General features: G+C 38.4%; 1 protein-coding gene and 1 long non-coding RNA gene across 3 annotated transcripts in view; one reads left to right on the top strand and one right to left on the bottom strand.

The window, feature by feature from the left end:
• The window catches only part of LOC111838658 (beta-1,4-galactosyltransferase 3), a 62,817-nt gene that overhangs the window by 21,042 nt on the left and 18,198 nt on the right, over window positions 1-23,577 (top strand). Inside the window, exons 2-4 of one of the 2 annotated variants that reach the window (XM_072716540.1) lie at window positions 12,159-12,194; window positions 12,377-13,284; window positions 13,508-13,743. In XM_072716540.1, coding sequence (XP_072572641.1) covers window positions 13,023-13,284; window positions 13,508-13,743 — 498 coding nt within the window. In that variant the 5' untranslated portion in view covers window positions 12,159-12,194; window positions 12,377-13,022. Of the gene's footprint in view, window positions 1-12,158; window positions 12,195-12,376; window positions 13,285-13,507; window positions 13,744-23,577 lie in introns of those variants that run through there. The other variant, XM_072716541.1, reaches the window with a different exon arrangement.
• LOC140592653 (uncharacterized) lies at window positions 12,391-16,203 on the bottom strand. The gene is made up of 2 exons (XR_011993025.1): window positions 16,056-16,203; window positions 12,391-15,074 (listed from the first exon to the last, which is right to left on the bottom strand). It is a non-coding gene; the product is annotated as an uncharacterized lncRNA (long non-coding RNA).

Genomic DNA, 23,577 nt, shown 5'->3' with positions numbered 1-23,577 from the left:
ATCGGTAAGATTAACGTTGTTAAAATGAATATTTTACCAAAATTTCTATTTTTATTTCAGTCGATTCCCTTATTTTTACCAAAACATTTTTTTGTCTCTTTGGATAAGATTATTGGTTCGTTCATTTGGGGAGGGAAGCCACCTAGGGTTCGTAAAACTTTACTGCAAAGATGCAGATTTAGTGGGGGACTTGCATTACCTAATTTTCTAGCTTACTACTGGGCTGCACATATCCATAAACTTTGCTATTGGCTGAAATCTTCCGGTTCTTCTTGGTGTAAATTGGAGTTATTATCCTGTAAGGGATCTTCTATACTGGCTCTACTCTATTCATCTTTACCTATAAAACCCTCTATGTACACTGATAATCAGGTGGTACTCAACACACTTAAGATCTGGTTTCAGTTTAGACGGCACTTTAAATTTGTAATGGCATCCTCCTCAGGTCCTCTAAACGACAACCATTTGTTTCCTCCATCACTCCTGGACTCGTCATTCTTAGTGTGGTGTGATAAGGGGATTATACAATTTAAACATTTATACGTGGATGGTGTTTTCAATAGTTTTGCCAATTTGTCTTCTCGTTATGGTCTCCCTATTTCCCATTTGTTTCGTTATTTTCAAATTCGAGATTTTGTTTCCAAGTGTTTCCCTAATTTCCTCTCTTTACCTCCAGAACAGCAGTGGGAAGCTATGTTACAATTTATTCCTTATCATAGGGGAACCATTTCGAAACTCTATGATATTATTCTGTCTTTTAGTAACCACTCAGATGTTAAGCTTAAGTGTACATGGGAAGGGGAACTAGGAATTCAAATACATGAGGAGTCCTGGGAACAGGCTATAGTGAGGGTACGGTCTACCACTTCTTGTGCTCGTCTTGGACTTATTCAGTTCAAGGTCATATATAGGGCACATTTTTCTAAGTCTAGACTTTCTTTATTGTATCCGGAAGTGGAAGACAAATGTGATAAATGTCATAGCTCTCCCTGTCATCTTAGTCACATGTTTTTTCTGTGTCCTGAGCTGGAAGGTTTCTGGACAGGTTATTTTGCTATTTTGTCAGCTGTTCTTGGGGTAACTCTCCAACCTTGTCCTCTAATTGCCATATTTGGGATTCCAGATCCCTCACTTACACTTAATTCTATACAAAAGGATATCATAGCTTTCACATCCTTATTAGCGAGACGTTTACTATTGTTGCATTGGAAGTCAGCTAAATATCCTTCTATTTCCCAGTGGCTTAAGGATGTCATGTTTTTTTTAAAACTTGAAAAAATTAAATACACGTTGAGAGGATGTACAGCCAAATTTTTCCACAAATGGCAACCCTTTATTTCCTATTTTAGTAGCTTAGAGGTTTTGCCTGATTGAATGTACACCTTTGATGGTTATATTTGTGTAATATGTTGGTTGGTTGTGCTGAGCCGAGTGGGGGGGGGGGGGGGGGCTTCTCTATTTTTTTTTTTTTTTTTTTTCTCTCTCTTTCTTCTCTGTGTGTGTTTTTGTTTATTCATAAATATATTTAGTTTGGAAAATGTAGGAAGGTAAATTGTATTTTTGTAAGTGCAAACACTGTATTTTTGTATATATTTTTTTATGCTTTCCTCAATAAAAATATTTGATAAAAAAAAAGAAAAAGAAATCGAGACTCATCAGACCAGGCAACATTTTTCCAGTCTTCAACTGTCCAATTTTGGTGAGTTCGTGCAAATTGTAGCCTCTTTTTCCTATTTGTAGTGGAGATGAGTGGTACCCAGTGGGGTCTTCTGCTGTTGTAGCCCATCCGCCTCAAGGTTGTGCGTGTTGTGGCTTCACAAATGCTTTGCTGCATACCTCGGTTGTAACGAGTGGTTATTTCAGTCAAAGTTGCTCTTCTATCAGCTTGAATCAGTCGGCCCATTCTCCTCTGACCTCTAGCATCAACAAGGCATTTTCGCCCACAGGACTGCCGCATACTGGATGTTTTTCCCTTTGCACACAATTCTTTGTAAACCCTAGAAATGTTTGTGCGTGAAAATCCCAGTAACTGAGATTGTGAAATACTCAGACCGGCCCGTCTGGCACCAACAACCATGCCACGCTCAAAATTGCTTAAATCACCTTTCTTTCCCATTCTGACATTCAGTTTGGAGTTCAGGAGATTGTCTTGACCAGGACCACACCCCTAAATGCATTGAAGCAACAGCCATGTGATTGGTTGATTAGATAATTGCATTAATGAGAAATTGAACAGGTGTTCCTAATAATCCTTTAGGTGAGTGTATATATGTGTGTATATGTATATGTGTGTGTGTGTGTGTGTGTGTGTGTGTGTGTGTGTATATATATATATATATATATATATATATATATATATATATATATATATATATATATATATATATATATATATATATATATATATGGGTACGATATGGGTTTTTCAGTAGCCAATGCCGATATTTAGGAGTCAGGGTCAGCCGATGGCTGATATATGCTGCCGATTTTTTTTGGCCGAAAATTCAACGTTTTCCCCACTATTTGCATGATAAAATATCACACTAATAACAACAAACGATACACAAAATTTCTCAACTTAGCATTTATTGAATACTGACTTGTGTAAATTTAAATATAAACTTAAATAACAAACACACAATACAACTTGTAAACAATAAAAATAGCAGCATTAGAATCTCTTTTAGTGCACAATATAGCAGCAAACTCCTTCTTCAGCTCCCAAGCTCACCAGCTACCAGATATTGCACCTGGCTATTCCTGGTGTTGGCTTGGTGAAATGCTGCCATACAGGATTAGATTTTTGTTCAGCCATCAGACAGCAATTACTAAAACAAGAAAAAATGCAAGGTTAGCATTTTTATATTATATTAATATAATAGTTATATTAATTTGTCAAATTATTTATGAGCCCTTGAAAGGAGGGGATTGTGTAGAAAAATTACTTTAGTTCTCCACATTTTTATGCAATGTTTTTGTTCTACTCACTAAATTAAAGCTGAAAGTCTGCACTTCAACTACATCTGACTTGTTTTTTTTTTAATGAATTGTGGTAATGTACAGAACTTAAAAATTGAAAAACATTGTCTCTGTCCAAATATTTATGGTCCTGACTGTATGTATGTATGTATGTATACATGTATGTATGTAAGTAACCAGGTTAATTTATTTAATCAGGGTTCGTACACATTTTTACCATTACATTTCCATGACTTTTCCATGACTTAAAGGTAAATATTCATGACTTAATAAACAGTAGTTCTGAGGCACAAGGAATATGTTTTAAAAGCCTTTATTTAAACTTGGCTATCCATTAAAAACATGCCAACATGTTTCAGCCTCTGTGGCCTTCTTCAGGGCAAAAAAATGCTGTTAAATTTGGTGCTTTGCACCTTTAGCATGGCTAGATAGCGCTGCTTCTCCCATGTTCGAAATGTCGAACGTTTTATGGCAAAGTCTACATTTTGCTCGTCCCGGGTCCTGGTCTTTCTCAAGCCATGCATTATACTTTTCAGATTGAAGCCAAACATTATTAAAGCGACATTTTCCCGGCATTGTTTATTTTTGCTCAGCTGCAACTGAGTTGCCCCAAGCAGAGAACATGTCACGTGATCCCTGTCAGCACAAGTACGTAGGCAATACGTCGCATAAACGGCGGATGGTCGCATTTGGATCGCGTTCCATTACGAAGCATCGCGTTTTATTCGCGAAAACGTCGGATCGTCGCGGTGTTGAAAAGCGTTGCTCGCTTAAACGCCCAATGTGCAAATGACTGAAAAGCTACTAAATACCGACCTTAAAAAAACTTATCAGCGACGTAGCGCCGACGTACTTGTGCTGACTGGGATGTGACTGATCGCCCGAACGAAAAAATTATTGCAATTTGAAAACCAATATTATCAATTGAACAAATTCAAGTACACGGATATTTTTGAAAAACAAATTTCCATGACTTTTCCAAAACTTTCTGAGTTTATTCATTTTCCAAAACTTTTCCAGGCCTGGAAATTGCCATTTTAAAATTCCATGACTTTTCCAGGTTTTTCATGACCGTACGAACCCTGTTTAATGTATATAATTACACAAAATATGTTTATATTTGCTATCGCTACACAGTGTGTAATAGGAAAAATCACACAAAGTAGATAAACATAGACTCTATAATGATAAGTAGTCAGATTTCAACTGAAGTTTTGAAGAAAATAAAATGCTTTATTTTTTTATAAATAGGCTATTGTATAATTAGGCTGTGGACTTTTCGCGGTATTCCTGGTTTAGTGCAAATCCATATTGTGGCGCACAAACACACCGGTAATGACTATAGCACCGCTGTACCCCCCACCCCTAGTTCATGGTGTGTGTTCGTGCGCATTGGGCTTGTTGGGACCAGTGTTATCGTAAAACTGAAACGAAAACACTCTAAATAAAGAAAATAATATGTAAACTGAAATAAAAATGAAAACTATATTTACAAAAAAAAGTGTCTGACTTTAATCAGCAAAATGTATCGCCACACCACCAACATATTTTTACCTTGTTCAACCAGTTTCTCCTCTTTTAAAAGATGTTGTGGCTGCTGATCTGTCCCACCCGTCATCAGTGCTTATCCCTTGTGTCACATGTGGCATGCTCTGCTAACCAAATTTAATAAGCATAAGGATTCGCCAGATTTATACACTAATTTTGGGTGCCACAGTATGCTTCTTATTAATATTTTAGGCATACTACTAAATGCTTATTGAATTGTCGGTGAAAATAATGTCCATATAGTGCCAAAAAGCCGGAATCCATTATCTAAAGCCCTTTAATAACAAACAGTTTGATGTCAAAATAAAATAAAATTAACTTTAATTAAACGGTCTTTGATTTTCTTGAGGAACATTAATTGTTCAGATTAATCAACCAATCGGTAAAATAGTCGATAGATTAATCCATAGAAATTAGTCGTTAGTGGCAGTCCTATATGGGAGGTATTTTCTGGAAAAATAAAATGGAATCTGAAAATGCACTGAGAAAGCGCAGCAGTGATCTGTAGCTCCGCCCACCGGCCAGCTCCGATTAACATATACTTGCATGTAGTGAACTTGAAAATGAAAAGACAAAAAGGGTTTTTCATGTAATTTTTTAATTTTTCACATCTGACTCATACATGAGTGGAAAATGCAAATGGTGCTATTCCATTTTAATTTTTGCAGGATTTTTGCACACAGACTTTGGAAACTAAATGGCAAAGTGGAGATTGTATTTTCTTATTTTCATTTTATTTTTTGCAGAAAATACCTCCCATAGTCCTATATGAAACAACTAAAATTGTGATTTAGGGAAAAAAAGTAACAACGAAATGACAATAACTTCTATGTAATTGTATGTAATGTAATTGTCAATAAACGCCTTTGACAGTTGCTTGTAATTATACTTTAGTATACCATAGAAACATCTGACAAAAAGATCTGCAAACACTGAAGCAGCAGCAAACTTTGTTAAAATCAATACTTGTGTCATTCTCAAAACTTTTGCCAATAACTATACACCCAAACTCAGTTAGATCCTTATGAATATTTACTCATATAAATAGAACAATAGAATAAATTACATAGAAATATTTGTATTTTAATTTATCTTCTTTAAAATTCAATCAGAATGGTTAAATGCTAGTAAAATACAGACGAGTGAAAATTAAAAGAATAGTTCTGCTCCTTATTTTTTGCTTAATTTTCCATGGTCAGATTAGTATTAAAAAGGGAAAAGTCAAAGTTTCAAAAATATAGAGTACAAATGAGCATTTATCACTTTGGTCATTAACTGTGCACTTCTGAACAGTTTACAACAAATACAAACAAATCATAACTGGTTGTGTTGCCACCTATTGTACAAACAATTGGAACCCACAAATCCGAACCATTAAAGTAGAGCATTTTTTGGAACCAGTTCTTCATCAGCTATGCTGCATGCTTTGTTTATTCAGCAGGACAGTTGAATAATAATAATACATTTTATTTGTGGGCACCTTTCTAAAACCCAAGGTCACCTTACATAGTCCATAAAAACAAACAATAAAACAAATAAAAAACAAATAATTAAAAAGTTATTTACATAATCAGACAACAATAGGTCTAACGTGAATAAGCCAACTTAAACAGATGAGTTTTGAGGTTTAACCTAAACAAGTGAAGAGAATCGATATTTCTGATATCCGCTGGAAGTGAATTCCAAAGACGGGGAGCAGAGCAACTAAAAGCTCTGTGTCCCATGGTGATAAGGCGGGCAGACGGAACAATAAGATGGGTGGAAGATGAAGATCTAAGAGTTCGGGATGGGGTGGCAATGTGAAGCAGGCCAGACAGATAGGGAGGGGCGAGCTTGTAAATGCATTTGAAAGTGAGAACTAGAATACTGCTACCGCCTGACAAGAATATTTTTGGCAGTCTGATGGTGTGAATTTTTTATTTATTTTTTGCTCACTGGTTGGAAAAGCTCAGTTAAGGGCGCTTTTCCACGGCACAAAGTACGGTACTTTCACTTTTACATTGACTTCCAGTCGAGTACCAGTACCGAAATCTCGAGTACCGAAAGTGCCAAACCAGTTGGGGTACTTCTTTGGTACTTTGGGGTGGGACTTGCAAACGTATTTGCTGTCGATTTGGTTACAAATAGCCTGCCGCTGAAACACAAAATACAACCGCCATCTTTTGAAACACACAGCGAACAGAGTGATCACAGCGGGAACAAAATAAAAAGTAGTAGAAACGGAAATGGAAGGATGGACAAACGAGGAAACACAGGCTTTAATCGCCATATGGTCGGATGAACAGATCCAGTGGGATTTGGATGGCACGACTCGAAATAAAAAAGTTTTTGCTGTCCGGGCAATTCAGTTTCCCTGTTTCCCCTGTTGCGCACTGATTTGTACACGGTATCGCTGTTGTTTTCATGTCTTTTTACGAAGCTCTTGAGGTAAACAAGTGATATATTAATTTTAAAGCATCACATGCCTTTTCTATGTTTTTTGTTTTTACAGATAATAAATTAAATTACTTAATTCGCTGGATAGAGATATTTCTTGATGAAAACGGTATAGTATTGCTTATAAGACTATATTATGCGTGACGATCTACTGTATTCACATGTAATAATCTACCTGAGTGATTTTCAGACATTTCACATACCTCTTTGCTTTAATATTAGGGGAAACATAGGGAAACTGAATTGCCCGGAACCCCGTAATACCAAGCCGCTTGGAAGAAATGGGGCACACGCGAAACACCGAACAATGCTGCTTGAAAATCAAAAAACATAATTAAATGATTTGTTTGCTTTCAAAAGACTGAATTAGCAGTAAGCTAATTCTTACTGCTTTGATCGGCTTAGCAAAAGTAAGTGTACCTACGTAAACGTAATTGATGGCAGCATTATTTGGATTTTACTGAACCTTATACTGTGATAAGAACATAAGAAATTTACAAACGAGAGGAGGCCATTCGGCCCATCAAGCTCGTTTGGGGAGAACTTAACTAATAGCTCAGAGTTGTTAAAATCTTATCTAGCTCTGATTTAAAGGAACCCATGGTTTTAGCTTCCACTACACTAGCAGGAAGGCTATTCCATACTCTAACTACACGCTGTGTAAAGAAGTGCTTCCTCAAATTTGTTTTAAAATGTTCTCCCGCTAATTTCCACTTATGGCCACGAGTTCTAGTATTTAGACTAATATTGAAATAGTCATTTGGCTGAACAGCATCCAGACCCGTTAGAATCTTGTAGACCAGAATCATATCCCCCCTTAGTCTCCTTTGCTCAAGGCTAAACAGATTCAGTTCCGCTAACCTCTCCTCATAAGACATTCCTCTAAGACCAGGAATCATTCTCGTAGCTCTTCGTGGCACCTTTTCTAAGGCAGCAATGTCCTTCTTGAGGTATGGTGGCCAAACCTGCACACAGTATTCTAGGTGGGGTCTTACCAAGGAATTATATAAGTGTAAATTCACCTCCCTTGACTTAAACTCCACACACCTAGAGATATAACCCAACATTCTGTTCGCCTTTTTTATTGCTTCCCCACACTGGCAAGAGTGGGACATGGAAGCATCAACATACACACCGAGATATTTCTCATAATCAGCTACCTTGATTTCAGTGGAACTCATAAAATATCTGTACTTTATATTTCTGCTCCCTGCATGGATTACCTTACATTTATCTATGTTAAATTTCATCTGCCAGGTATCAGCCCAGTCGCTAATTAAATCAAGATCCTGTTGTATGTGCTGCTAGATAAGTATCTGCTACACCACCCACCTTGGTGTCATCTGCAAATTTATCCAGTTTACTGTATGTATTTGTGTCAATATCATTAATGTAAATTAGGAACAATAGTGGTCCTAAAATTGAACCCTGCGGTACCCCACTATGAACGGAGGCCCACTGTGACATTGTGCCTCTAATAACTACTCGCTGCTTCCTGTCAGTTAGCCAGTTTTTGATCCAAGCTGCCACAGTTCCTAAAATCCCTGCAGCTTTAAGCTTTCGCAAGAGCCGTTTATGGGGGACAACATCAAAGGCCTTCTGGAAATCTAAGTAAATCACATCATAGGCCTTTTTGTGATCAATTTCACTTGTAGCTTCCTCAAAGAACTCAAGTAGATTCGTTAAGCAGGATCTACCTCTCCTAAATCCATGCTGGCTATCCTTTATAATGTTATTTGCATCTAGGTAATCTACCATTTTCACTTGAATTATAGCTTCCATTATTTTTCCAGTAATGCTAGTTAAACTGATTGGCCTATAGTTTGCTGGATTACTTCTATCCCCTTTTTTGAATATTGGTGTTATATTAGCGTGCTTCCAATCTGATGGTACCACAACCGCAGATAACGATTTCTGGAATATTAAAGTTAAAGGTTGGCTAATAATATCCCTCATCTCTTTTAAGACTATAGGTAAGATGCCATCAGGCCCCTGCGATTTATTTATTTTGAGTTTAGCTAGGCTTAGTATCGCATCAACCTCAGTTATACATATATTGGTCATAGACGATGCTGTATTCGTATTAATTGGTGGTAAGTTACTTGTGTTCTCTATTGTGAACACCCTTGAAAAATAATCATTAAACTCATTTACTATATCAATTTCATTATCAATTATAAGTCCCTTACTATCCTGCAAATTAGTGATTTCAGCTTTTAGTGCTCTCTTGGAGTTAAAATATTGGAAGAAACCTTTACTGTCATGCTTAGCCTCCAATGCAATTTTTCTTTCTACATCCCTCTTGGATAGCCTAATGTCATTTTTTAACTCTGCCTGTAGACTTAGATACTCCTGCTTAATTTTGAAATCATTAGTTATTTTCCAATTGTGGAACAGAGCCCTTTTCCTCCTGACTTTATTCTTAATTTCCTTAGTAAACCACCTTGGTTGTCGTTTCCTAGATTTAGTTTTGCTGGAAACAGGTATGAAGTCCTCTTGCACTTGCAACAATGTGCTTTTGAAAAATTCCCATGCCTTTTCAAGCTGACAACAATAAACCGCATTTTCCAGCCTCAACTGTTAGTTTTAATTTTGGGCTGTCAGTCAGGGGCGGTCACTGATGATGTTATTTGGCGCCGGTACCATTTCTTACGCCAGTGGAAAACCGACACGAAAGAAGTACCAAACTTTCGACACTTTATGGAAGTACCGAAAGTACGGTACCTGGTGCGGTGGAAAAACGCCCTAAGTTGTGACAGATCCTTGACAAAGCAGTGACATATACAGTCGGTGTGGAGATGTTATGGAGGCTGAAATCACTTTGTTTCATATCGATCTGTTTCTGTTGTAGTACTGGTGTGGCTCCGAACCTGCAGGTATCGTGTGATAGGTGCTTGTTGGTTTGTTTTTATTCTAAAAATAGTACTGATTAATGCACTTGTGCCTAGGCATTGATTGGAAGCTGCACTTGTGCCTAGTTAACTCTGACAGCATGTATGTTTGTAATGTGCTATTTGCTTCACTTGGCAAAAGTATTGGCTAAATACAACGTGGAAAATAAGTATTGAACGCGTCAATGTTTTTCTCAGAAAATATATTTATGGATCTATTGACATGAAATTTACACCAGATGTCAGTAACAACCCACGTAATCCACACATACAAAGAAATCAAAACAAATAAGTACATAGATTAAGTTATGTGAAATAAAGTGAAATGACACAGGGAAAATATATTGAACACATGAAGAACAGGAGGTGCAAAAAGGCACGGAAAGCCAAGAAACCAGCTGAAATCTGTCAGTATTTAGAAAGAAATCCTGCCCCCTATCAGTGCAAATTAATATCAGCTGGTTTAGTCCTAACTGATGGCTTATAAAAAGGTTTCTTATTACCAAGGTGTCACACAAGAAGTATTTCATGATGCATAAAAGCAAAGAGCTCACTCAAGACCTTCGCAACCTGATTGCTGCAAAACATACCAATGGCATCGGTCACAGACGTATTTCTAAACTTCTGAATGTTCCAGTGAGCACCATTGGGGCCATAATCTGGAAGTGGAAAGAACATCAATTCACCATTATCCGGCCACGACCAGGTGCTCCTCGCAAGATTTCTGACAGAGGAGTCAAGAATAATCAGAAGAGCCAAGGACCACTCGTGGAGAGCTTCATAAAGACCTGGAATTAGCAGGTGCAGTTGTTTCAAAGAAAACAATAAGTAATGCACTCAACTGCCATGGCCTCTATGCACGCTCACCGTGCAAGACTCCACTGCTGAAGAAAAAGCATATTGAAGCTTGTTTAAAGTTTGCCGCACAACATCTGGATGAACCAATGAAATGCTGGGAGAATATAGTCCGGTCAGATGAGATAAAATTAAACTCTTTGTATGTTATAGCACTCACCATGTTTGGAGGAGAAATGTCACTGCACATCACCCCAAAAACACCATCCCAACAGTGAAGTTTGGGGGTGGGAACATCATGGTGTGGGGCAGCATATGGTACTAGTAGACTTCATATAATTGAAGGAAGGATGAAAGGAGAAATGTAGCGAGACATTCAGGGCTCCTATGATGAAACAAGGGTGGACATTTCAGCAAGGCAATGATCCCAAACACGCAGCCAAGGAAGCTCTCAATCGGTTTCAGAGAAAGAAAATAAAGCTGCTAGAATGGCCCAGTCAATCGCAAGACTTGAATCCAGTTGAAAATCTATGGAAAGAACTAAATATCAGAGTTCATAGGAGAGGCCCTATAAACATCAAGATTTGAAGACAGTTTGTGTGGAAGAATAGGCCAAAATCACACCTGAGCAATGCATGCGACTAATTTCTCTATACAGGTGGCATCTTAAAGCTGTCATTACCAACAAAGGCTTTTCTACTAAGTATTAAATAAATTTCAGTAAGCGTGTTCAATACTTATTCCCTGTGTCATTTCACTTTATTTCACATAACTTAATCTATGTACTTATTTGTTTTGATTTCTTTGTATGTGTGGATTACTTGGGTTACCGACATCTGATGTAAATTTCATGTCAATAGATCCTTTAGAAATATATTGACTGAGAAAAATGTTGATGCGTTCAATACTTATTTTCCCCACTGTAAATTCAAATTTATTGCTGTATTGACTTTTGAGCCAGGCAACAACTGGCATCCTTTCAAGACAAAGAACAGCCTGATGATCTGTGATTCAGCCTTCAAAGCTGGATTAGGTGGCAGTGCTTAGGTCTGTGGGTTAAAACTCCATGTCTGAGATTGGAAAATTGCTACTTTGAATCACAAAGTAGGGCCACAGAATAGTTGCATTATCATTGGTTCCTTGAGTAAGGCTCAAGGGGCGCCAGATAAATGGATGACTCTGTACTCTGACCGAAAACTTGTTCTCACCATCCAAAAGGAGAGCAAAATGTAATTTCCTATGTAACTGTACTTGTACAAAAGGTGAATAAAGTATCATTTCATTCTTTAAGATGTTTGGATGGATCTGGGGTAGTCTGATTATATACAACTGTATCTACCTGCACCATAAGCTGTCATAAAAGCTGAAAGGAAGCACAAGCTGTTTATCCAACCTGTGGACTGCCTTTGCTACATGTTGACAGCAGTTTTTCACAGGCATAACATCCTGCCAATTAGCAGTAGTGGGAGAGAAATCTCAGGGGGAAAAATAAATCCTTTTGTCTTTCAGAGCCAAGTCTGATTTGTGGACCTGATTCCACATGCTGTAAGTAAGCTGCCTGTAACTGAGACACACACACACACACACACAAACAAAACCTCAGCTCATCCCATGCCATGCCTCTTTGCCTTTTGTCTGTGTGATGGGAGTTCATCTTCTGTAGTATATGTCCCATGCAACAAGCAAAAGTTCATTCTAAAAATGTTTTTACTTCCCCCCCCCCCCAGTTTTCCCCCATTACTCTCCACATTGATGAATGACAGCAGTGGAGTGTGGATCAAACCGGCAGCTGGATGGCGGATGTGTTAATGGGCAGGATTCCAGCTGGCTGCTCTCTAGTGCTGCGAAAATGAGGCTTGGATCAGCATCTTTGATCTTACGCATCTCATCTGACTAGAGGAATGTCAAAATATTCACTATAATGTTTTTTTCCTTTTCTTACATTGTTTGAAGTGCCTTTTTCGCATTGTTGCTTATGGACAAGATAGTCGGATGTTTACACATAGAGGAATTATGGAGAAATTCTCAACCTTTAAACTGTGACCATCTTTACTGACGAAGAACAAGCCCTGGTCTCATTTTTGTAAAGGAAAACAGTTATTCCTCTTTGTAATACCAGGAAACCCATCGCACTACAAAGCACCATATCATTACATGCAGTCCTGAACTTTCTTCTAATTTTTGAAGGGGAACTCGTCTTTCCAGAAGAATAATTGGTCACAAAGCATCCTTGTGTAGGAATTTCACAAAAAGGATCCGACTGCCAAAGTATCATTAGCCACATTGTTTTTGGGGTATGTTAGAGACACCATAACTACGTGCCCCCCACCCCCATTCAAAATATTATATTAAAAACCAGTCACACTCAGCACCATGCCAAATCTACAATCAAAATGGCGTTTCCTGATGATGGTTCTTGGGGTCCAGCTTATCGTCATGGCCCTCCTTTCCAGGGAGGGTTACCAGAAGAGGGTCACATATTTTTTCCGGATTTTCCGAAGGACTGACACAGGGGTGGGGGCCTCCATGCAAAACCATACTGGGCGTGATGTCTATGCCAACCTTTCCCTTCTATCCAAAAGTCAGACAAGGGAGGAGAGCATGCCTTACTGTCCAAAGAAGTCTCCATTAGTTGGTGAGTCATTTCTGTATTGGTTCATTGATGGACTGTAGCTCAACATGTAGTTTAACTTTGGAACAATACAGAGAGGAACCGTAATAAACCAGCCCCGCCCCATATAATGGGGTTGTGTGCATATGTTTTTGTTCTGTAAGAATGTGGTGGAGGTGGCCATTTCCTTCTCTATTATTCCTCCATGCTTAATTGATATTTGCACCTCCACTTTCCCCATTTACAGGAGGCCCACTCCGTGTGACTTTCCCTTCTGGGCTGACTTTGGTTCAAGTAGAGCGGAAAAACCCCCTAGTAGTGCGAGGGGGACGTTACCGGCCACCAAACTGCGAGTCTCTCCATCACACCGCCATCATCATCCCCCACAGGAACAGAGAACACCACCTGAAGTTCCTGCTCTACTACCTGCACCCCTTCCTGCAGAGACAGCAGCTCAACTATGGCATCTACATCATTCACCAGGTAAATCTTCTGACATCAGTTTCAGGTTGGACTTTTTCATTATAAAAAAGTGCCTGTGTGTGTGTGTCTGTATTGTGATTTATGTCTAGGGGCAGACCATAGCAAAACTGCAACCACAGTGAACCATGTTGAAAGCAACAGCCCTCCTCACTGATACAGGGCTCCTAGTAAACATATAAAGTAGTAAAGGTCTTGCCATTTATATAAATAGTAAAATATAATAATATGTATTGTTATTGCTGAAATACAATGCATTGCATTTAAAATTGAAGTCATTTTTACATGGCTGTTAGTGACTATTGCAGTACAGTAATCAGAAAACATTATCTCGAAAGAAGAAACTGCACAATACACAACCACACAAGACAAAAATAGACAGTACATAGTACCGCATACAACAATCTGTGTAATATAAATATAACCTATAGAGATGAAATAGGTGTGTGAATATGGCAATAACTGTGGTAAATATTGCACTCAAAAGATTATAGATATTGATAAAAAATATAGGTGGTATTGTACACATTAATGTATGTGTCCTGATTGATTTACTGATTGTACAATCTGATGGCTGTCAGAAGGAATGATTTCCCCAGGCGTTCTGTGGTACGTTTTATGTTGCTCAGGCCGTGGCTCAAAGTGCTATAAACAGTGATATTATAATTAATAACAAAAACAAAATGTCTGTTTATAATACATATAAAGTCATGCTCTTCTGGCTAAATTATTTTCCAGAGAAAAAGGAAAAGGAATTTGATTTGAATATTGAAAAGATGCATGTGGCCTCAATATGATGTGCAGCTGCTATTGGGAATGCATCTATTCTGGAAGGGTGCTGATTATTATTAGTTACTGTGCTGTCAAGTTTGTCTCGGTCTTCAGCCATGCCAGTAGCATACAAAAAAATCTGCAGTAGCAAATATGGCTGTACATACAGTAGTATACCTATTATACAGTTATAGTGTGTGTGTTTGTTTACTTAGACATTCTCGGTGGGTGGGTGCGTGAGTATGTGTCTGCACTAGAGGTCGACCAATGTGGGTTTTTTCAATAGGAGTCAGGGTCAGCCGATGGCCGATATATGCTGCCAATTTTTTTGTGGCCGATAATTGGACGTTTTCCACTCTATTTGCATGATAAAATATCACACTAATAATAACAAACGATACACAAAATTTCTCAACTTAGCATTTATCGAATACTGACTTGTGTACATTTAAATATAAACTTAACAAAAACACAATACAACTTGTAAACAATAACTTAAACTTGGCTTGGTGAAATGCTGCCATACAGGATTAGATTTTTGTTCAGTCATCAGACAGCAATTACTAAAACAGAAGGAAAAATGCAAGGTTAGCATTGTTATTATACTGCCTTCATCTTCAATTCATTCTACAATTCCAGTATTCCATGCACATTAATACAATTACACTCTAATACATTTTGAAAGAAAAAAAACACTAGTAACTAAGTGCATCATGGTATGATGAGTAGTGTACAAGGCCCAAAACCTTTCACTAACATATTGTTTATGTTAGCAGACAAATAGCTTACAAGTTCACAATCAGAATCTAGCGATCGCAGAAAATAAATTAACTTTGTCGTATTACAGTCTTGTATGCAAGGACAACGTAAGCCCCCAGTGATTGTGACGACGTCGACGGATAAGCCCGTATAAAGGATAGACATGTTTAATGAGGAAACTAACTGCGCAGTCGTGCACTTTTTATCTAGACATCTGACAAATTGTTCGAATGTCCGTGCTCAAATGCAATCAAGTTGCACAGAAGGACCATTGTCAGCATCAGCTCAATTGAGTGGTAACCACACTTTCAAACAAACAGTTTTCTCCGCCATGCATTGTTCTTAGCAGCTCTGTGTCTCCGAGGACGGTGCTGTCTGTGATCGCAGCAGAGTAACGCAACTCTCACACACGCTGCAGTGTTTGAGAGAGCTGCCTGCTCCGCCCCCCACACACAGAGTGAAACTCTCCGACACAAAAAAAATGGTAACTGAACTGATAGCATCGGGCTGATATGGTAAGTTAAAATTTTAACAAAATGATTTTTAACGATTAAAGAAACGTCTGTGAGCCCACCAATAAGCGCACAAAACTAACTGTCAGAATCAATGATCCTTAACGTTACCTGCAAGTTACAGTTGGTTGAAGGCTCATTATCATTATGCCAGTTCCCGACAGCGTAATTTGCGTTCTCTTTCAAAAGCGCTCTCGTTTTCTTTTAAAACAACATTTCATAGCAAACCAGTTGAATATATCGGTCTTTGAAAGATCAAAATTTAAACCTTACCGTTTCCTCCCAGGACTCTTCCAAAAATTCTGGCTGGGGTCCTGCACAACGCAGCATTTGTCACGTGTTCCACAGGAACAATAACACTGGGCTGCCCGCAGACGTGCTTGTCTGTAAATCGGCATACTACACTCGGATATCGGCCGATGCCGGTACATTATAAAATGGCAAATTTTGGCCCGATATATCGGTCGACCAATAGTCTGCACACAGGGATTCCGCGGATCATTAAAAAGCATTAAAAGTCATTAAATGAATTTCGCGAAAATTAAGGCCTTAAATAGCATTAAAAATCTTTAAATTTGATTCCCTTATGCATAAAAAATTTTGAATGTGGAAGAAAAAATATTACCAATTTTGCATATATATAATATCTTTAATTTGCAGTTGCAAAATATGTACATTGGTGCGATACACATGCAGAATTGCGTAATGGTATTGCGTAGTGCATGCTGGGACCTGGAGTAACTTAATCGTGACGTCACGAAGAAATGTAGAAATGCAAATTCCAGCAGAAGTGGCTGGAAGATGAAGAATTTAGGACATTGTTGCAGCCCGTTGGTGGTCAACTTGGAGAAGGATTTTGTTGTGTTTGTAAAGAAGACACTAAACTGTGTGGATTATCTTTACTAACCGGATCATGGTTTCTGGTAAGAGACATTGCTGTTGAATTTTTCAGGTGTATTTTTCTAGCTCTTTAATCACCACTGAATGAATGGCATTTATTTATATTATATTGCATTATATTTGAGAGAAGCCCGACATTTCTACAGCCAATGTCTCCAAAACTAGGCAACCCCCAGCAGAACAACTTCGATTGATAGATAGCACTAAAGCCCCTTTGAAACGTGTGATTTGATCTTCTTCAGTTATAACAGGAAGACTATTCCATACTCTAACTACACGCTGTGTAAAGAAGTGCTTTCTCAAATTCGTTTAAAAATGTTTTCCCGCTAATTTCCACTTATGGCCACAAGTTCTAGTATTTCAATTAATATTGAAGTAGACATTTGGCTGAACAGCATCCAGACCTGTTAGAGTCTTGTATACCTGAATCATGTCCCCCCTTAGTCTCGATTCAGCTCTGCTAACCTCTCCTCATAAGACATTCCTGTAAGACAGAGGTTGCTAACAGGCGGACCATGGTCCGGGTCCGGACCCGGACCCAGAAACGAGGCTGAAGTTGGCTCCTTATTCACCAGATACTTATTCGCGATTTCGGTTCCACCTTAAATGTCTTGCAAAGTAGCGCTGTGCCGCCAGTAGGTGGCAGTTTTCACTCGTTTTTTTTTTTTTTTTTTTAAACAATATTGACATCAGAGCATGTGAGCGGAGCGGAGCGGTGAGAATTTCCGCTCCTCGCTCACGAGGCTGTTGGCTCCGCCCGCTCCTCCGCTCTAATTCGCACTAAGCCGCTCCGCTCAACACCGCTCCTCGCTCCACTAAAACGTCCTCCCGCTCCAGTCAAATCGCTCCACGCTCGCTCCAATTTAAAAGAGGGACAAATAATCTGCATGCCTAACAAATGTCACCTTAAACCGAAGCCTTATGTCATAAAGAAATATGAGCAACGGCAACATTGCCAGTCAGAACAGAAAATATTTATTTTTAAGCAACCTATCGGCAACAACGGACAGGTTTGGAAATGGCATTCCACACAAAAATAGGTTTAAAAATAAAGGAATCAGTGGGCTTAATAGCCTAAAGAATATACAGACACGTTTTAAATTCCTCAATTTTTTTCTTTTGATGCAGCGCGTCTCTAAAATAACATTTTACGTTACGTGAAATTTAAAAAAAAAATCTTATTAGACCTACTTTGAATGACAAAACGAATTTATTTGATTACCAATATGTACTTTATAGGCTTTTATACTTTAATTTACTTTATAGACTTGATATGCTACAACCATATAAAACTTGCACGCGTTTTGCTCTGGCTTCCGCTTGTTCGCGTAGCACACTCATGTTTCTGAGAAAAGTGATTCCAAAGTGAATCTTTACTCACTGAAACAGTTTCACCACATTGTTGTTCTTGCTGTACATTCTTGTCATCTATACGTTTGATAAGAATAATACACTTATATGATTTATCAGTTTCCTTTGTGAAATACTTTGTGAATTCCATTTCGGCCAATTTGTGTAACAGTCTTGATAATTGTACAGATGAATTCTGGGTAGATTTGGGCACGCCTCAGAATTGTAGTGTGAGCGGTATCGGAGCGAAATTGGAGCGAGACAAAGCGACCGCTCCAGCCTTAATTAAAAAACCGCTCCGCGCTCTGACCAAATTCTGCCCGCTCACGCTCCGCTCCGCTCCGCTCCGCTCACATGCTCTGATTGACATACAAATTACTGAATACACGGCCTCAACTAATTTCAGGACATTCCTCTTCTTTTATCTCAAAACGTCTAGATAATCTGACATTAGTAGATGAGAGGGAGTGTAACATAGTGCCAAAATGCTGATTTATATAATAATGTACTGCAGCATTGTAAAATAATGAACTCCTAAACATGGCATCAGTGCATACACTACATCAAGACATTATTATTTTTATATCAGTTTCTGAAGGCTACTCCTCTTTCATTTCAATCGTCTAGATAATTTTGATAAAATTTTCACTGTTGCATTTTAATAATCACCTCAACTTGGCATCTCCGTTCTCTATGGGTCTGATAGCATTTTTTCAGCTATTTCTAGAGGCCCCTTCTCTTTCATTTCAAAACGTCCCAAAAATCTTCCATTACCATGTTACAGTAAGTATAACAGAGTGTAAGTAGACTTATTTTGGTGAATTTTTACTGTAGCATTTTTTCATAATCACCTCCTAAAGTTGGCATCCAACTCCATTATCTATGGGTCGGATTTATTATTATTAGTTGTAGTAGTATTATCATCATCATTATTATTTTTGAATGTCTAGAGAATCTGACACAACCAGGATAGAGTATGTTTATTCGAATGTTAGGAAAAATATATTTATGAAATTTTACTATAGCATTTTAAAAAATCACCTCCTAACCATGTTTTTTATGGGCCTATTTGCTTTTCAGGCCAATTCTGAAGCCCCTTTCTCTGTCCTTTTTAGATGTACATAGGATCTGACATTAGTAAGTTAGAGCAAGTTTGATAGTGCTTAAGAAGCAGACATAACTTTGTTTTGAAATTGTAATGCAGTATTATTAAAATATAAAAGGGCATTGTATTGTTTTCTTTGTGGACTTGACTTCATTTTTAGGCATACCTGTCAAGTTTTGGATTTGAAAATAAGGGAAATTTTCCGGCACCCACCGCTAGCCATCCCACCACCCCAACCAAGCTCCAGTATCCCTTACATTTTAAGACAGGTGTACAAGAAATCTAAAATAACCACTTGTCATTTACATTTTATTTTCATTACACATTTTCTTTTAATTTCTCATGTTCACTCATGTGGCTCTCTGGCATTCACTAATGACTTATACAGATTTGTTGCAGACTTTGTATCCTTGTTGAAGTCGTCACAGAAGGTGAAAGTAATGTTGTGTTTGGCACACAGCATTGCCATTTTAACCTCCGCATTTATGACCTGGTTAATGTAAATGACCTGCAGACTACTGCAGGTGGCAGTTCTCGCGAGGCTACTGACAGTTCAGTTTGGAGAGACAGAGGAATTTTTTTTTTAATGATATTATAATACGGGAGATTTACGGGAAAATACTAATACGAGAGGACGGCGGGGAAGAAGGGTAAAATACGGTAGTTTCCCGGTCAAAACGCGAGACTTGACAGCTATGTTTTTATCACTTTTCTTTCATTTAAAATTGCCATGGAGTCTAACATAAGGGAGTGAGAGTCGGAATACTGGTTAGTGTAAATTTTACTGTTCAACAAATTTACTTTGTATAACTCCCATCACTTAGGTCAGGGGTCACCAACTCCGGTCCTGGAGGGCTACTATCCAGTAAGTTTTCTATCCTACCTGGCTTCTGATGTGCCACACTAATTCTCAAGTAAATACCAGGAGCAGGTGTGGCTCATCAGAAGCCAGGTAGGATAGAAAACTTACTGGATAGTAGCCCTCCAGGACCGGAGTTGGTGACCCCTAACTTAGGGGATGGTGAGAATACAATCACTGACTGAAAAAGAAAACTGCAGCAGTGCTGTTGAAAAGAAATACACACACAAAATAATGAAATATATGCAATATGAAGAACAGTAAAATTCCTAATTTCAATGTTTGCAGTGATGTGTTATATCCAGACATTTACAACTCACTTGCATTAGCTTTAACTTTCTAATATGCAATAAATGCATAGCTTTCTTTTGTCGGACCCATAGAGAATGGAGTGGCATGCCAGGTTTAGGAGGTGATTATGAAAAAATGCTACTGTAAAACTTCACCAAAATAAGTCTATTTACACTCTGTTATACTTACTGTAACATGGTAATGGCAGATTTTTGGGACATTTTGAAATGAATGAGAAGGGGCCTCTAGAAATAGCTGAAAAAACAGTACATTATTATATAAATCAGCATTTGATTGATTGATTGATTGATTGATTGATGAAACCCTTTATTGCTGTTGCAATACACCTTGTCACTAGTCACAAGTACCAGCGAAATATTGGCCATCAACCCGACCATACATATACAACACACGTAGGGGGTAGACAGGTCAGGAAGACAGGGGACTATAGGAAAACTCAGAGAAACAAGATTACGCGAGGAGAGTGGAGGTGAATAAAAAAAACAGCCCCCAGACTGTACTCCAGTAGGGAGTACAATATAGGAACATAGGAACAATATGGCACTATGTTACACTCACTCTCATCTACTAATGACAGATTATCTAGACGTTTTGAGATAAAAGAAGAGGAATGTCCTGAAATGAGTTGAGGCCATGTATTCAGTAATTTGTATGTCAATATTGTTTAAAAAAAAAAACGAGTGAAAACTGCCACCTACTGGTGGCACAGTGCTACTTTGCAAGACATTTAAGGTGGAACCGAAATCGCGAATAAGTAGCTGGTGAATAAGGAGCCAACTTCAGCCTCGTGACCCAGAAGCTGTCCCATACGGACCCGGACCGATAGCCAAGCATTAACTTATTATTTAAAACCTGACGGGACGCTTCTATTTTAACCGGCGCAGCATTTGTAGTCTTTTCGGTAGTGGTTTAGCAGTAGAACCGCCGTTTCCCACACCAATGAACGTCAAACACTTTTTACTGGCAAACAAAACGTAGTTTGGCTTATGCAGCCCTTTGTCTGCGCTAATGTGCCATTAGTGTTAATAGCAGCAGTGAAGCTAACACCCACAACCAAAAAGCGTAATGTTCCTAACAGAGTGACTGGTCTGACCTGAAATCTTACAGCTAAAATTTTTCAAATACAGTGGTACCTCGGTTCTCGAACTCACTAGAACTCGAATTTCTTGAAAGTCGAACAAACCAGTTTGACCTAGAACTCGATCTGAATATCAGAAGTCGAACCGTGAACGCTGACCTAATATAAATTGTACGCGCCAGGAAATGAGTCATATTACAATGCAATTCTTACTTGAATGCCTTCTTCACAGACTGGACGATTAACCAAATAAAGCAGCGCAACATTACAGTAACTAACAATAAATAAACCACTAACTTACGTGTACTATTACAGCATTTTTGTCATTTATTTAAACTTTATTTTACCAGGTAAATTAACTGAAAACCAGTTCTCACTGCTTTACGTGATATTTGGGAGAAATAGCAGATTACGCATCGGAACTGCCTGGGATACAAACGTCATGCGTGTAACTAAACTCTTCAGCCAATAAGGGCAAAGGTGTGTCGTCACGGAGGCGGTTCCAGTTTGTGCAGCCGGGTGAGAGGTCGCAATGCATCTAACCGTAATGCATTGCGTCAGGATTAGAATGCGTTGCTTTAAGCCAGCGCTGTAAGCAAGTTGAACGCACCCAATGACCAGACTGGGGAAACAAACTGATACCATAGCTGTCAAGTCTCCCGTTTTGGCCGGGAAACTACCGTATTTTACTCCTCTTTCCCGCCATCCTCCCGCATTAGTATTTTCCCGTACATCTCCCGTATTATAATATCATTTAAAAAAAATTCCTCTGCCTCTCCAAACTGAACTGTCAGTAGCCTCGCGAGAACTGCCACCTGCAGTAGTCTGCAGGTCATTTACATTAACCAGGTCATAAATGTGGAGGTTAAAATGGCAATGTTGTGTGCCAAAAACAACGTTACTTTCACCTTCTGTAACGACTTCAACAAGGATACAAAGTCTGCAACAAATCTGTATAATAAGTAATTATAGTGAATGCCAGAGAGCCACATGAGTGAACATGAGAAATTAAAAGAAAATGTGTAATGAAAATAAAATGTAAATGACAAGTGGTTATTTTAGATTTCTTGTACACCTGTCTTAAAATGTAAGGGATACTGGAGCTTGGTTGGGGTGGTGGGATGGCTAGCGGTGGGTGCCGGAAAATTTCCCTTATTTTCAAATCGAAAACTTGACAGGTATGACTGAAACGTGGACTTAATACAGAGGACTAATGACAACAACCAGAAACTGCTCATCACATGGGGATCCCACACGAGGTTAACGAGGGGGCGTGGCACACGGACGGAGCGGACGATCGGGGCAGGACAGGGGTAATATTGGGATAAGATCTTTATCGTTTTGGAAGCCATTAAGAAAAAAATGCTGCTCTTGTTTTATCCTGTTCATTTTGTGTTTAAATGCTAAAAAAAAAAATAAAAATATTTAGATGTAATTTTGGGGAGCCGGGAACCAATCAATTGGTTTTCCATTATTTCTTATGGGAAATATTCGATAAGAACTTTTTAGGATTCGATCCGGAGTCTGGAACGGATTAAGTTCGAGAACCGTGGTACCACTGTACAGTAGGGGTGTAACAGTCCACAAAAATCACGGTTCGGTTCGATACAACAGAGTGGTGTCACGGTTCGGTATGTTTTCGATACAGCAAAAAAAAAAAATGCCAGATAATTTCTTAGATTTTTTTCACTTTTTTATTTATTAAAACATCAAAAAAGTATGATCTTGTTTTTTTCTTTTACTTTAAACAATGATGAAGCTATTCACCCATCTTCTGAGGTTTCTTTTTAGCAGCAAATAAAACAAAACCTCCTTTATAACCAAAACCAAAAAGCTCCTGATAAATTTTTATTATGTAATTTTGTAGTAGTTATAAACTAATAGAAAGAAAAGAACAATTTTGTTTTTATATGGAACTCAGTTTCAATCAATTTTTAAGTTTTTTTTTTTCCACATTTTATCCACCACTCTCTTGCCATCACGCTCATAACTTACAGTGAAACCAAAGTGCTCCCAAACTCCAGACCTGTTGGTTATAGGAGGATCCTCTATTTCTGGCCACGTCCCTCCCCCCCTTTTATGGCTCTGACTGGAATGTTTCTGGATCGCATTTCACCGTTGCGCTGTTAATAAAATTACCATGCAAATGCGATTTGAATATGCACTAATGCGGCTATTTAGAATGTGAATA

The sequence above is a fragment of the Paramormyrops kingsleyae genome, chromosome 9, assembly GCF_048594095.1.
Source record: "Paramormyrops kingsleyae isolate MSU_618 chromosome 9, PKINGS_0.4, whole genome shotgun sequence".
In the NCBI taxonomy this organism is placed as follows: domain Eukaryota; kingdom Metazoa; phylum Chordata; class Actinopteri; order Osteoglossiformes; family Mormyridae; genus Paramormyrops; species Paramormyrops kingsleyae.
The sequence above is the reverse complement of the archived record's forward strand: the minus strand, read 5'-3'. Positions and strand labels throughout refer to the sequence as shown.